This window comes from Nematolebias whitei, chromosome 18 (genome assembly GCF_014905685.2).
Source record: "Nematolebias whitei isolate Nwh7 chromosome 18, NemWhi1, whole genome shotgun sequence".
NCBI classification, from domain to species: Eukaryota; Metazoa; Chordata; class Actinopteri; order Cyprinodontiformes; family Rivulidae; genus Nematolebias; species Nematolebias whitei.
In genome coordinates, this window is record NC_056515.1 from 35,711,583 (window position 1) to 35,727,845 (window position 16,263).

General features: G+C 38.6%; 1 protein-coding gene across 1 annotated transcript in view; it reads right to left on the reverse strand.

Moving 5' to 3' along the window:
* The window catches only part of LOC119424609 (protein unc-13 homolog B), a 70,405-nt gene that overhangs the window by 50,096 nt on the left and 4,046 nt on the right, over positions 1-16,263 (reverse strand). Inside the window, exons 2-3 of the mRNA XM_037692096.1 lie at positions 10,091-10,120; positions 970-1,069 (exon numbers count right to left, since the gene is read on the reverse strand). Of these exons, the coding sequence (XP_037548024.1) occupies positions 970-1,069; positions 10,091-10,120 (130 nt within the window). The remainder of the gene's footprint in view (positions 1-969; positions 1,070-10,090; positions 10,121-16,263) is intronic.

Below are 16,263 nucleotides of genomic sequence, written 5' to 3' on the forward strand. Positions count from 1 at the left end.
ATAACTTTATCCAAATTCAAGCCAAATGAAACATATTTTAAACTGGACAATAACAACTTAGGTACCCTGCAGTGGTGTAGTCTATGTGATATGCGGGTATATGGAGTAATACCCACTGGGAAAGCTTGGGAATTTCAATATACCCACTTAAAAGTACCCAATGATATGAGCCCATGTCACGTATCATTGGCATTGATAAGTCAACACATTTGGAACATTTTATACACACAGTGAGTTGGTTCAACCTGATTTTGTATAATTAATACTTCTGTGCTTAATACTTGAACATGTTTTGCTTTGATACCGTTTTATAAATTCAATAACATATGTTTAATACTAAGCCAACTGTTGTACAAAGTTTGTTGTACATTTATTCAAATAAAATCAGATATTTTTTTAAATGTTCAATATGCTTAAAAATCAAAATAAATTAATGAATACATTGTACTAACTGCTGTACTTTGGTTTCTAAGCACAGTATACCCACTACACAAATGTAGACTGCACCACTGGTACCCTGCATGCAAAGAGACACAGAAACAACACCGTCCAGTAACAACCTGTCAGAATTATATATTGTTTGTTTGTTTGTTTTCTAATTCTTTTGATTGAACTGAGCTACTAATTTAGCTCTTGGGATAATGTTGCTCCTTGAATGTGAATATTTTTATTTATTAACTTTTATTTAACCAGGAAAATCCCATTGAGATCACAGATCTCTTTTGCAAGGGAGGTCTGGGCCTGAAGGCAGACTAACATGCATGTTTTTGTTCTGTGGGAGGAAACCGGAGGACCCGGATAAAACCCAGGTAAGCACAAGAAGAATATGCAAATGCCACATAGAAAGACCCCAGGTACAACCGGAGATTGAACCCAGGACCTTCTTGTTGTGAGGCAACAGTGATAACCACTGAACCGTTGTGCTGCCCGACATACAAAAGGTTGAATATAGTACAACATGCAACTTACAACATAAAATCTTGTTCCCAGCAGGGCTGATCCCCACGCACAGTGATCGTTGTGCTTTTAACATTCTGCACCTTCAGCGTCACGTAGCTGTTGAATTTATCTGAAAAATAAATGAATAAAAAAAGGTAGATTATGGGGATGACAACTAGACCTTGATACAAAATACACACCAAATCTAGCAAAACAAAAATTGGATTTGGTTTCAGTAAAGTAAAATGCTATTTACATGTTGTCATCATTGTATGTTTCCATACAATGGCATAATTAGTTCTCTGCATTTAACCCATGGCATCTGGAATACACTCAGGTGGAGCAGTGTGCAGTTATGCAAGTGCCTGGGGAGCAATTAGGGATTAGGTATCTTGAACCTGGGAGTTTGGGGTCTCGAGTAGCTGCCCTACCTCTACCCCATCTATTGGTGACCAGTTAGATGGGGAATCGTTGATAACTTAAAACACTGTTTTGTGTTTTGTACCAAATCAAATTAATGCGACCCCAATAGTCTCCCATACATTTGTATAGGTTACATCTTACCATAAGATGAGTCAAAGTGCAAAGGTATAATGCTTATTTTATTCAAACTTCAAAATATAATTTATGTACATTGAATATTATGGATAGTACTAATATAGTTATTTGAATAGCTATGGAAGCATATAGGGCAAACATACTGTTTTCACATTCTGTTCCAATGTAATTGATAGCTTTATCTCAAAAAACAAACTTCCAACATTACAGTTAGTCATGATTGTGTGCTAAATATTACTGCAAGTAAAGCAAACAGGGCTTTTAAATCTGCTTTGGATTTGTATGGTAAAAAAAAAAAAGATCAAGACTATCAGTGAGAGTAAAAGCAGATAAGTCTCCTCCCCCCTGCAAGCCAAGCCAGACCAGGCTAGGCCAGCCCTGGCCAGCACACTGACCTTGTTAATCTCCCAATGAGATCCACCCTCGTACGTCACAACTATAGGCTCCAAAATGTCTCTTCTGCACAGTGAATTACAGCTGATCTTTAACATAGCCTTGATGCTCGTATAAAAACATGGAATATGCAACAAAATGACATAATAAAGTCAGTCACCGATTCTTACTGTTGAAGACAAAAGGTTTCATTTCAATCAGCCCCAATACCATCAAGACTGAAACAATAAAAACCCCTAGAGTCAAAGGTGATGGGGTGACTGAACCACCATAAAGAGTGTAATTCACAAAGTTTAAATGTGACAGGTAACTATTGTTAGTGACATAGCAGGGTAAACGATCACTGCTCGGACTATTTGGCTGCTGCAACTGGTAAATAAGACATTGATTATAGGGCCTATCTGTCACTCGGCGCTTTCACACCCAGTGATGTTTGTCAGCCTCCTGTCAGCCAGCAGTGATAGACAGTGGAGCCACAGCGGCTATTTGCACCAGCTGTCGGCGCTGAACGTGGAGCGGGGTGAGAGGCGTTGAGTGCAGGGGGATTAGACGGCCCATGTCACAACCGTCAGCTTTTCATTTCCTGCAGAAGGGCGAGTGAAGTCTCAACACGTGTCTGCTGCTGTGAGCAGTTCCACTTGAGTAGAGGTCAGTGCACGCCTGGTGGTTTTTCCCACATCAGGCCACTAAAAGCACAAAAGTGACTGCCCCACCCCTAAACTATGAACGTCAGGGACCGGATGAAGTATCTGAGGATGTGAGATTAAGGTTTGCCTGACTAGTTTTTGGAAATAATTCATGTTGGTAAGGCTGGGATATGAATGTTCATGCTTAAGAAAAACAGAAGAAATCATACATGGGTTATAATAACAACAACGATGCAACAAATTCATAAGAAAAACCTTATAATAAACAGACCTTAGCATAACATGTCCACACATTTTATACTTTATCAGTAAGAAGCCTAAATATATAAATGAACCAAACATTGGAAAAGTCTATAAAAACAAACAAATATAAAAATGAAGAAAATGAACATCTTAGAACAAATACAACAATGTTCAGTCAGGTCATCTGGGTGGTTTCTTTAAGCTGAGACATTTTGTCCTTCATCCAAAGTACTTCTTCGATCTTCTTCTTCTGTCTCAGAGGAGTTAACGGGGGAGAGGGCGGGCCCCAGAGGCCATCTTAGAACCAACTGTTTTTTAAGTGCCATGTGTTGTCATCATTGTATGTTCCCATACAACGATGAAATTGGCTCTCTGCATTTAACCCATCACACCTGGGATACATCCAGGTGGAGCTATGTAGGCGCCCCAGGAGCAATTCAGGATTAGGTGTCCTGCTCAGAGACACCACGAGATATGCAATGACCGGGAATCGAACCCAGCACCTTCGGGTCCTGAGTCGGCTGTCATCTACACCATCTTGGCCCCAACACTATTTTTCCACTATGGAATATGCTGTTGTTGTGGGAATGAATTTTGTTTGGTGAGCTCCTCAGATCGAAGAATCTAAGGATGAAGGATGAAACATCTCAGCTCCAAAGAAATAAACCGTCCAGATGACCTGACTGAACATTGTTGGATTTTATACCTGGATTATTGAGCATGAACTTTTGCATCTTAGAACAACGTTCACATAAACATCTGGATGCTTTAAGGTTTAAATCTATTATTGTCATACTTGCAATTGCATAATCAAAACTGATACTTAATTGTTTATATTCGTTTTAGCATTGCTAATGTGTTGTTATAAATTAAAAAAATAAAATCCTTAAACTTGCTTTTTGCTCTAAGTTATGCACATTCTATCCACCTTCGGGATAGTCTTTGGGAAACAAGAGCGAGCAATCAGCTGTTCCTTTGCGTACAAATCCCATGACCACACAGAACAAAGATTTTCTTGGTTACCCCAGCAACACACTAAAACATTTACCCTGCAGCAGCCTGTAGCACAGGAGCCAGATAAGTAAACTCTTGACAGTAAACAGCTGAAACAGGTGGGTTCTTACTGGAGATACTTCATGCTTCCAAATAAAAAGCTATATACTGAAAGCACCCACACAGGCCTCGACATCCCAGAACCATGATGAGTGACGGACTACAAACTTAATTAACGTCTCAAGAGAACAGCAGCAACAAAACACAGGCATTATTACAAAGGAGCCTGGGGGATGCTCAAGCCTTTCCCTAATTAGATAGTCCATGCCTTGTGCCACACTTGGGCCGGCTCCTGTGAATACCAGATAAGGGAAGAGGATGTATGGATTAGATAAGAGCCACTTAGAGGCTGTGGGCCTTTTACAACAGGTGCCGTCCACTAACCACCAAATGCAATCTGCACTGCTGAAGAGGAAGTAGCATTAAAAAAAATACAAAAAGTGAATCAGCATGACAGTAGTACATTCTAGATTTCCAGCAAGCTCCAAATACTATATCTACATAGTAGTATTTACATTTTCAAACAATAATGTGAGAATCAGTACTTGCATTAAAAAATATATCTGATTCATCATTCTTCATTGTATTCTTGAGGTTAATGGTGTGATGTGTCCCATCTTAGATTAAGCAACTGGTATCCAATAATCAGTCACGTCATCTGGACAGTTTCTTTTTTGTGGAAAGACATTTCACCCTCTATCCAGAAGGCTTCATCAGTCTGAGGAGTCCCAAGTAAACAGTTTTCCCCACTAAGCAGTACACTCCTTTAGTGGACCAACCAGTTTGCTGGTGATAAAATGGTTTCTGGGGCTGTCCTGTCCCCTGTCGACTCCTCCCAAGCAGGCAGCCACAGCCAAAGTGGTTCAAAACATCAAAGTTCATGCTCGGTCATCCAGGTACAAAATCCAATAATCTAACACGCTTCACTAAAGGAGTGTACTGCTTAGAGGGGGAAACTGTTTACATGGGACTCCTTAGACTGATGAAGCCCTCAGGATAGAGGGCAAAACGTCTTTCCACAAAAAAAAGAAACTGTCCAGATGACCTGACTGACCATTATTGGGTTTTGTACGGTACCTGGATGATTGAGCATGAACTTTGACAAAAACAACTGGTATGTCCTCATTAAAAATGCTCTAGGACTTCCCCACTACAGAACAAACCTAAACGGTCCTAAAAAGTACATAATGCTGCACAGTTTGTTCACATGACTTGTTTCTTTTGACTGTAACAAAGGCTTGTAAGGGGGGGGGGGGGTATTCTGCCACATGCTCTTTGAATCAGCTCCAAAAACAGGTGAAATTTAAACAAAATATTGCACATTTTATACATGTGGATATAAACAATTAAATTTTTTTCGGGTCTGCTGCACAAGCTAACTGCGGTTTGTTTTAAATACTGAATCATCTTAAGGGCCCTGCGTACTCCATCCGAAGTGCCAAAATCGGCTCTCATTATTGAAGTTGCGTGACAAAAATGGCGTCATTTTATTTGCATAGCAATTTTGCCCACCCCTTCTCGAAAAAAGGCCCAGGCCTAACTTTACCTCACAGGCGTATGCGCCAAGTATTGTGCGATTGGTCAGAAGTTTGTGGGCGTGTTTCTCAATGCGGAAATGCACTCAGACATTCAGTTGCACGACTAAACGAATACACTAAATTTGTCAAATGGCCAAAAACTCCTGGTTGTAGATGATGCAGACATTGTGTTTGGAAGAGTCAGCCTGAGAAAAGTGCGTTGCTTTCTTCACAAATGGCAGATACAGGGACGGAATGGAGAAACTGGTGGGAAAAAAAAAATCTGTGTGGTGACGTATACCGCAGCGAGAGGGGTTTCCAAGGAGCTCTGCGCCTGTGTCTCGTGGACTATGAAAGGTGTGTGTGAAAACGAACGTCCCGCAAGCATTTTATGTTCAAAGTTCTTTTATTCATATTATAGAATTTAGGTCACGTTACATTTGCCAGAAGTATCACTCTGCAAAAGTAATTTGATCTCCATTAGGATCATGTTGGCCACTAACAAACATTTATGCATAAAGAAGTGGGGCCATTTGCAAATATATAATTAGGGATTACATTAAGTGAATTGTAGGATGATGTTCTGAGGCAGAAGTCATCTTTTCTGTCTTTAAACCACCCACTCAGCCCGAGCCCTCAAGTCTGAGGTCTTCGTTTATTATTGATTGATGTTGAGTTTTTCAATAAATTAGTCAGAAAAATGCATGCAGTTGGAAGGCTGACATTTGCAGCTCAGACCACTCATAAATGTTGCATGCAAAAGGAGTTATTTTTTTAGACTACATCATAAAAAGTTTTCTTTTCCACATGGAAATCTGCATTCTACTCTACACGCTAAAATCATGGCTTTCAAATAAGAAATACTAATCACCTACACATGTCGGCAAGAACACGGTTCAGTTCAACATCAATCCAGTCTTTATCTAGCTCCAGTTTCCTGTGGCAGTCAGTGGAAAGCGACACAGCTGGGCACTGGCCCACCCAAGGTCACACTCAGTTTTACATGGACAGTAGTTTTCAGGAACACCCATATTTAAGAGTTCCATAAAAAAGGTCAAAAAGCCATCCAACTGGATGTGATGAAAGCACAACGCAAACACCCCTCACAAACCAACCTTATGTAAACTTTAAGGCCTCCTCCACACATCTTCCTAAGAAGAGCAAACAGGGATTATCACAAGGAAATGAGGACAATGAAAAAAATGAAAGAAGAATTTACACTGAGGAAGGGAAGAATAAATAAAAAGATCCTTTGCTTCATTCCCACAAAGTGCCGGCACAACACTGTGACAGGATTTAAAACCAGACTGGAAAGCTTCACATATTTCAAGAGAGTCTAGAAAGGTCTGAAGTTGATTCAAAACAGCCTATTCTAAAACTTAGAACATGAAAGGTCATTTAGATATTGGACTATAGTTAGAAAGAACATTGGGATGAAAGTTTTGCTTTTGATAGTTGTTTGTACTACAGCATGTGAGTAAAATACAAGGCCCGGTGATATGAAGGGCTTCCTTTAAAAGTCGATAGAGGAGGATATCTAGAGGAAAATCAGAAGGTCTTAAAAACTATTTCCTTTAAAACGGAATCAGACACAGGCTCAAACTGCTGAAAAAACAGCCAAGCATTGTGAAGGGTCAGACAGATTTAAAACAGGTTTAAAGAACTCCTGGTTTGAGGGTATTTACTGTGATCATTTTGAACATAAAATCAGATTCTGCAGCTTTCACAGCCCTCTGATGCTGTCAACAATGGTGTACCACAAGGTTCAGTATTAGGACCCACCGTCTCCACAATCTATTTATGTAATGTAGGTCAGATCATCCTTACATTTCTATGATGATGACAGTAGTTTATTGTCGAGCTAGAACAGTTGCTAAGGTTTTACAGCTATGACAGTCTGCATTCGACATCATCCAGTCAGATTTGTTCCGTCTTAAACTGGTGCTAAATGCTGACAAAATCAAAGGGATGTTTTCAAACAGGAAGTCGGTGCCAGCAGTCCTTCCTTCTATTTTATCTTTGAATGGTGTCCCTATTGCGTTTGTCGATTCTTATAAATACTTGGGTGTTTTGGTTGATTTGCCTCTCTCTTTTAAGCCTCGTGTTGAAAACTTGGTAAAGAAACTGAAAGTAAAACTGGGTTTATTTTGTAGAAATAGATCTCGTCTAGCTCTGAACGCCTTGTAACTGCTACTTTCCTTCCCTCCATTGACTACGGTGACATTGTTTACATGAATGCTCCTACAAGCACCCTGCAGATGATGGATCCTGTCTATCACGGTGCGCTAAGAATCATAACTGACTAACTATTGCACCCACCACTGCACCCTGTATTCACTGGTTAACTGGTTATCATTAACACAAAGTTTGTTTTCTCAGTCATCCAGGTATATAACAACAAAAAAGGTTGAATCATGTCATCTGGACTGGAAGTCCAGATGACATGATTCAACCTTGTTTGTGGTTATCATTAACTTCATGCAGACTCTCACTGGTACATTTTCATATTTAAATCACTCCTTGGTCTGTGTCCTTAATACATCTCCTCCTAAATGTCCCTCTGTGAGTGCAGCTACAACGTGCGCCCTCAGGACATACTTACTTGCAGTGTTCCCTCAGCACGGACTGAACTAGGTAAAAGGGTCTTCTCTTACTCGGCTCCTGTATCATGGAACACCTTGTAAAAAGATCTGAAGCTCTCGACCTTGACCTCTCTAAGGGATTTTAAACAACTGCTAAGTTTGTGGCAAAAAAACAACACAGACATGTTCCTGTTTTTAGTATTTTACGTTTTATAAGGTAGCTTTTTTTTTGTTGTTGTTACATTTTTATATAATTTCTTCCATTTACCTTTTCAGTTGATATACTTTTTATATGATTGTCTATTGTTGTCTGTACCTCATCTGTGTTCTTTGTTTAAAACAAGTCTGTTGTAAAATGAGTCCTCATGGCTCAATGAGACTAACCTGTATAAATAAAGGTTGAACGAATGTCTCCATGTCTCCATGACTCCACCATAGGGAGGCTTTCTGAGCATGTCTAACTGGTAGAAGACCCAGGACATGCTGGAGAGACTACATCTCCCAGTTGGCCTGAGAAAGTCCCAGAGTCCTCCCAGAAAAGCTGGAACAAGTGGCTGCAGAAAGAGAAGTCTGGGCCTCCCTGCACAAGCAGCCGCGACAACCCCGGAAAAAACAATAAATCTGTTTATTAGTTTATTATTGCAGACGCAGTTTTGGGTTTTTATGATATTACTGATCTGATTGGTTGATGCAATGCTTCAGGTTTAATGGCTTAAGATTTTTTTTTTTTTCCCCAATATGGCAACCAAAGGATATCAATTCAGTTCTTGAGTTTGGATAAATGACAAAACAAAATGTCAGATAAATAACTGTAATTAAGCATAAAAAAAAACTAGAACAAAAGTTATTGCTGTTGTTTTTTTGATTCACAAGTTTAAAAGGAATTCACATAATTTTGTTGCATCCTTTATATGTGCACTTTCCTTTTACTACTTTTTATGCTATGTAGCATGTTGCATCACATGATCAATTCTAACTCTTTGAAACTGCTCCTCTAAAAGTAATTAATAAACACACTTACCTAAAATAATTTCCAAAAATCTATTTCATCTGCAGCAGAACAATATTTTGCACCATTTTATTATGGTAGACTCAAAAGTTCATCGCAAGAGGATGATAATCTGTCGACTCATTCACTGATTTATATGTTTTGTAAATCGATGCTTTCTCAAGAGCTCTTGAGAAACATGCCCCATTATGTTTGCATTTCAACAGGAAATTTTAGATTAATGTGCTTTAAAGCATTAATTTCTGCAGAGTAAACCGATACCGTTGTGAAACTAGACATGAATACACACTGCAGCTACATCAATTTGTCAGTGCATCTATTAAAAAAGTCTGAAACTCAAAACCAAGGATCTAAAATCAAAATGTTCATCATATTTTAGCTACATTCGTTCAGAGTCGCAGAACAGAATGAAGAATGTAAAATCCTAATAATGTAAAACCGTAAAAATGTTTAATTCCTTTTTTTAAAGCACAGCAACAAATCAGGTAAAGTTTTTTTTCCATGTATTCTCCACCGCAGTTTGTCTTTTTTTATGTGACCTATAATAACATCTCACTTCTGGGAGATGACCAGCTTAACTGTATTACTGTTAATGTTTGCTCTGGGATAGGTGTCACATGTTGTGTCACTCATGACAGGGAAGAGGTCGCAAAGAAAGGGATGATGTACAGGTCCTGCAAGGTTATCTACTTTATCACCAACAAATGAGGAGCTGAACATATGCAGCGATCTGCTGGATGATTACGGTTACAGCAAAAGAGAATCAGATATCACTGGCACGTCTAAAAATGAGGTGACTTTCTGTCCGTGCTGTCAGCTCTTGGCAGAACTGTCACAGAGCTTAAAGAAAGGTGTGATCATGGACACAGGGAGGATTTGCTTAGGTGGAGAGCATAGGGGATTAGACTTTGAAGTAAGCAATCTAAGCTCACCTGGCCACAGTTTACCGTAGCCAGGTGACAAAGGATTACATAATGCTAAATCAACTCTGCTTTTAGTGACTTGACAGAATTGAACCAATAAGACTACATGAGAAAATGACAAGCTTACAATAATCACCTGCATGATAACAAAACATCTAACTTTTTTGGTATGGAGGATAAAAATAAATAAAATAAATGTCATGTTAATCAGACTATTATTTCTTACCTGGTGGCCCCTGGAGCTTGGCTTTCTTCACTGGAAAACAAACACAAAGAAAGACTGAGTTAGCTACCGTACGTGTCGCTGTACACGTCACACCGCCGTATAAGTCGCATCAATCATGAGTCACCGCTGACGCGCCGCATTTGTTATGCGTCACCACTGACCACCTGGAAACGGGGGCCGGTGTTGTGCCACAAATCGGTTGGCTGACAAATGGTGGCCACGGGAGCGTGCACAGGAGGACTTTAACAAGAATTTAACAAGATTAACACTTAAAAACAATTGTTTGTTTGCTTGACATTATAGCAAAGGTGTGTCTCAGTTGAACTTTTCCTTAATAAACTTACTTTAATGGTCAAATCAGCTGCATTTCATGTGGGCGGCGCAGTGAAATGCAGCTGATTTGACGTTTGCTCCAGGAGTTCCAGAGTGAGACGAAGGTGACCTGTATGGCAAGCCAAGTGTCTCATTAATAGCCACTTTTACCTATTAATTAGACACTTGGCTTGCCATATGGTAGTTTAATATTTTTAATGTCAGAATGAAGTAAATCGTCAGATCTCAGCCAAATATTGTTATAAATATAGGGAAAAAACGTACAGTATATTAGTCGCTTTGGCGTATAAGTCGCATAACTTGCAAATTTATGCAAAAAGGTGTGACTTATATGGTGAAAAATACTTTTTTTTTTTTTTTACTTATTTCAAAATTAATTAATTACGCTTCTCTTAAGGTAGTTCTGTCAACAAAAACAGGGATTTTAACCTAGACCTGAACCCTAAATTAACATTATTGACCTGACGAAATAGAAAATGAGAAAAAAAAATAAAAAATTCTCATAAAAAACACGATTAAAGAGAAGAAAGAGCTACAAATTAGTTGGATCAAACATTCCCAAACTTAGCTTCTGACCTAAAAAATAAAAGCTGCAGCAACTTGTGATCCCAACTATCTTGGGTTGAAAAAAATGCTAACATTGCAATTAAGTAAAGGTATTACCACAAACATCGTTATAGATTTTTTATTTTTATTTTATTTGTAGCAACATTTTTACCTTTAACAATTATGGCAGAACAATTCTAATATATATATTTTTTGTTAAAAATCATTCCAAGTGCCAACACTTGACCCATTGTGAGAACCTGACCCCAACATTACGAACCACCAATTTAGACAAATACATCATGTTGTCTTCATCAACCTATTTGGGTGAAGTGATTTCACTCCTAAAAAAAATCATCTCAGTGTTATAATACCTATTATTGATTTTGTAATTTTTAAACTTTCAGATCAAATACTGCTGAAGAGTGAACTATTTAAGTTTATTGTTACATAAATTAAAATCAGACAAATAAATATAAATCTCACATGTGAGCGCCACTTTTCGCTTTTCAAGGTGAATTTTGTTTTCACATAAATACATTTTCTCCCCTTTATCACCAGAAAGATGAGGGGACTATCTTTGGAAGTTTATGAACCAAAAAGCTCAGTTATGGTGATACATTGAAATATCAAACTAACTCCAATGAAAATTTATGATTGGAAATAATTAACTGACTTCTGACTTTGAAAGTTCCCAATAGTTCCGAGTTTCTAAAGGTTCTACCAAGACCTAGACTTTAATGAACGTATTTGAGCTTTGACTGATGATAATTGTCAGGAAAGGTCAGGCAAAGCAAATTTAAAGTTTCATTAGCACAATGACTCAAAGCAGGAACCCTGAAAATGCTTGGTATTAAGAACATTAAAATTGTCAGAATAAAAAAAATGGTATTTGGATTCCTAAAGTACTTCTTAAATAAATAAAAAATAAACTTTTAGCAACAGTATATGAGTGGTCAACTAAAACTAAATAAATACAATTTAAAGAGTCAACACTTAGTGGACGAGTTCCAGGTGCGACTATAACTAGTGGTTGGCACAGCTAACCAAAAAATAGCTTCATTCACCAACTAAAAAAATAGCTTTGTCAATGCTAATCCGCTAAACAGATTTTTTTTCTAAATCAGCAGAAGCTCACAGTAAACTAACTTCTCATACCGTTGCTGACGCTGTAAGACCGTCTGTAATGTGACAACCTTGTAAGTGAACGCAACTCTAAACGGTTCATAAATCACCTCTGCTGTGCAGAAGCAGAGTGATGCATTCAGTGTGTGTAGGACATCTACCATCGTGTCATTTACTGAAATGAATTAACTCAATTTGGCGACCCTCTTTGTTTTTAATTATAGTATTTTTATAAAATACAAAGTTGCTGTGAATCATCAATATTCTCTCTGTAATAAATCTGTATTAAAGTAAAGAGGTGTGAAAGGTGCGAGAGTCACGTCCCAGAGACCGGGTGAGCATTGCAAATCATGCTGGGTAGGAATTATGTGTGCAATGTTTCTGACTGTTTAAGAAGTTTGAGTGTGATTTTTTTTTTTAATCATTTTATTTTCCTGTTCTGGTTTGGCTTTTTCTATTAAAGTCTCTGTTATTGGCTGTAAACTAACACCATGAGTCAAACTGTTTGTGACAGGTATGGAAAGGATAAAGGCTGGGCTGCAGTAGCTTGGTGGTCAGTGGTGCAGTCTTGTTATCCAGAGGTTGTGTCAGGAAGGGTATCTGGCATAAAACAAATTGCCAAATCCTTCATGTGAGTTTGCTTCCTGTGGTGACCCTTGAAGGGAGTAGCTGAAAGAAACTTACCATGAAGAGGATTAAAGCACTGAAACTTTGGTGACATCACAGGGTGGTGCTTACGTTTGCTGAACTCTGTGTAGCATAGCATAGCATCGCTGTGTGCACCATTCTCCTGAACACTTGCAGTGTGAAGAATTGTCTTTTCAAAAATTAGTAGACTTGAATTTACCAGATTCAAAAGTAGTGGAAGCTATTTCCGCAAAGGTTTTCAAAGTTAAGGAAAAATGCTAATAGACTACATGGAAAGTTACCTCCACTACAAGCGGATTAGTGGAACCGTGCCCATCACTGGCTATAACCATAAGGGCACCTTTCATATACAGATGTGTGCAAACATAGTATACTATTTAACATATTTCAGCACTGGAGAGTTCCTCCTATTTTTTACTTACTTTTATTTTGAAATAGCTAATAAATGAGATTTAATTTCAAAGATATTCATAATGTTTATTTTCAAGCAAGAAACCCCTAAACTACAGAGCTGGACATTTTAAGAAACAAACTAGCTAATTAAAACCTCTGGACAAGTACTCCACACAAATATGTGTTAATGTATAATGATGAGTATTATAATGAGAGATACATTTTGTGAAATACAATACTTTTTTGTATTTTTTTTTTTTTTTTTTTACTTCTGGGTTCATGCTCTCCTTTATTCACTTGCAAAATACCAACTTCAGTATAATCATGAAGCATAAGCCGCAACAGATGCAACACGAAACAACAGCTGGTAAACAATTGTCAAACAATAGAACAACTGAGGCAGCTGGGTAGCACAACATACACCATAACACTGCAACTATTTATTACAACCTCTTAAAATGACCAAGTAAAAAAAAAAAAAAAAATTTAAAAAACGCTTGCTGCTACATTTGGGTTTATTTATTCATTTTTAGCCTCCTGATGGATCCATACAATACAGTTTATGGGATTGCAAAGCACTTTGGAAGGGATTAGTTGTGATTGCTGTGGCAGGGTTGTGTTCAGGCGTAATAATAAATCTCTGAAGCCTGTTATGCCAGATGGGCACGATAAGATCACAGAGGCGAAAAATGGTGCTTTCATATTTTTACCCAACATCCTCTGCCCTGGATGCGAGCACATTTAACTAGTTGAGAGGAAGTTTGCGCCCCCTTTGCACTCTTCCTTTCACACAAGTACCTATGTTTAAAACAAACACTTTCTCAGCACAAATGGAAATTTAAAAAGTGAAAACAACTGATAGCTGAAGATAACGAGGGGGAAAAAAAACAACTTATTATCAAATCAGTAGGAAAAAAAAGAAGTGACTTATCATGTCCAGCATTTCCTGTAGTTTAAAGTGGAGCAGAAACGTGCGGTGGAGTATTGAACAGGTTTTTGGTACTTTCCACTAAAGTAAATGAGCTGACACAGTGACCTTAGTCTAATTTGCATTGTGTTGTTTAAGACGGGAGCACTGAATGACCATGAGTGGAATAAACCAGGGTGTCATTGTGATGGAAAAAGATGCGTATCTGTTTATTTTTGGGGCTTTACAGGCCATTTAGCTTATTGTTTGAATATGGTAGCTAATCTGCTTCAGAGCTCTCAAAATGTGAATCGTCCAAATCTTCTTGATTCAGCTGTTCCATCTTTAGGGGTCGCCACAGGAAGTCATCCTCCCCAATCTGTCCTCTGTCCTCATTCCAACCATGTCCTCTTTATCTCTTTGCCTTCCTCTTTGTCCATTTCCCGGAAGCTGAATTTCTAACATGCACATCCAAACCATGTCAGTGTGGCCTCTCTAACGTTATCTCCTAGTTGTTCAACCTGTGCTGTGCCTTTGATCGTCTCAATACGTGTTCAAGTAACAATAGATAATAGTGAAAAAAAAAAAAAAACACAGATGTTTGGACCTTTTCCCATATACATGTTGTGTCTAAATTTTGCAATCACATAATACATCGTTTGCACATTTTGAACGTACAAATTACAGTACTTTCCGATCAATAGTGCACACCTGAGTATAAGCCACACACACTACCGGTACTGTAGAGGGACATTGCTAGAACATGTTTGATGCATCCAGAAAGTCATTTTGTTTTAGCATTTATTTATCTATTATTCAAAGATTTACAAAATATTAAACATAAAAAAAGATTAGTGGGACACAAAAATAAACAATAAAACTATGTGGAAGTACTATGACTAAATGAATAATATTATGAAAAAATGGTAACTGTTAAATGGACTGTATTCATACATGGCCTTTCTATCTTATCAAGATACTCAAAGAGCTTTACACTACAATCTGTGCCCTCATTTATCCATTCATAGAGCACTCTACAAGATCTCAACAAAGATTAATCAACTTTATCACATTCATACACCGATGGGACGCACATTTGAGGCAGCGAGGGGTTCAGTGTCTTGCCCAGGGACACTTCAGTATGTGAATGCTGGTGGAATCGAACCCCCAACTCTTGCATTGGAGGACGACTGCTCTAACCACTCAGCCACAGCCGCCCCATGGGTAAATTAGGTACCGAGCTAGCAGTTGGCAGAAGCGGTGTGCTACGTTACTAATGCCGGTGGTTGTTGACGGGGGTAGGCAGGGCACTTGGTTCAATTCCTCCCCCTTCCTACCCGGTTCTCCCGCGGACATCTGTGGGCCTTATCAGAACTGAGCCGCTGATAGACACTGTACCATCTTATCAGAACTATGGAACTTTATGGCAGTGTCCACGGACAACTCAACACCTTTGTTGACCTCCTCTTGCATAAATGTGTTATGATGTCCTTGTATGTTGCCGTTTATGTTGAAAGGTCTATTTTTGCAACTTTCACTGTGCCCCGGCAAGGACATGGTGTGAGATATGATTGTTTTGACCTCATCCACCCTCTTGTGTTCTCTTTTCCTAATCTACTTTGTATGTCTGTATGCAACAGGTCTCTCTTGTAAATGAGTCATTGAGGCTCAATGGGAACTAACCTGTAGAAATAAAGGTTGAATGAATGACTGTTGACAGGGCGGGGTGCCCTCCTTGGATAATGGTAGGGTAGGCACCATGTCTGGAATGATTCTGTTTGTTAATATAGGTCGAAATGCCAAAGAACTGAAGAAATCATGGTGACAGTAAATACACATTTTAGAAAAGGTGAAACAAAATAATATTGAAGTACATTATTCACATCAAGACCTATAAGTAAATGGACTATACGTATATAGTCAATTTCTATCTTATCAAGATACTCAAAGCGCTTTACTCTACAATCTGTGTCCTCATTTTACCCATTCGTATAGCACTCTACTAGATCTATACAAAGAATAATCAGTGCTTTCATACACCGATGGGACACACATGGGAGGCAATGGGGGATTCAGTATTTTGCTCAGGGACACTTCGGCATGTGACTGCTGGTGGAATTGAACCCCCAATTCTTGCATTGGAGGACGACTGCTCGAACCACTCAGCCACAGCCGCCCCATAAATATAAAATAAGGGAATTTTTAACCTTAAGTCGTTGGC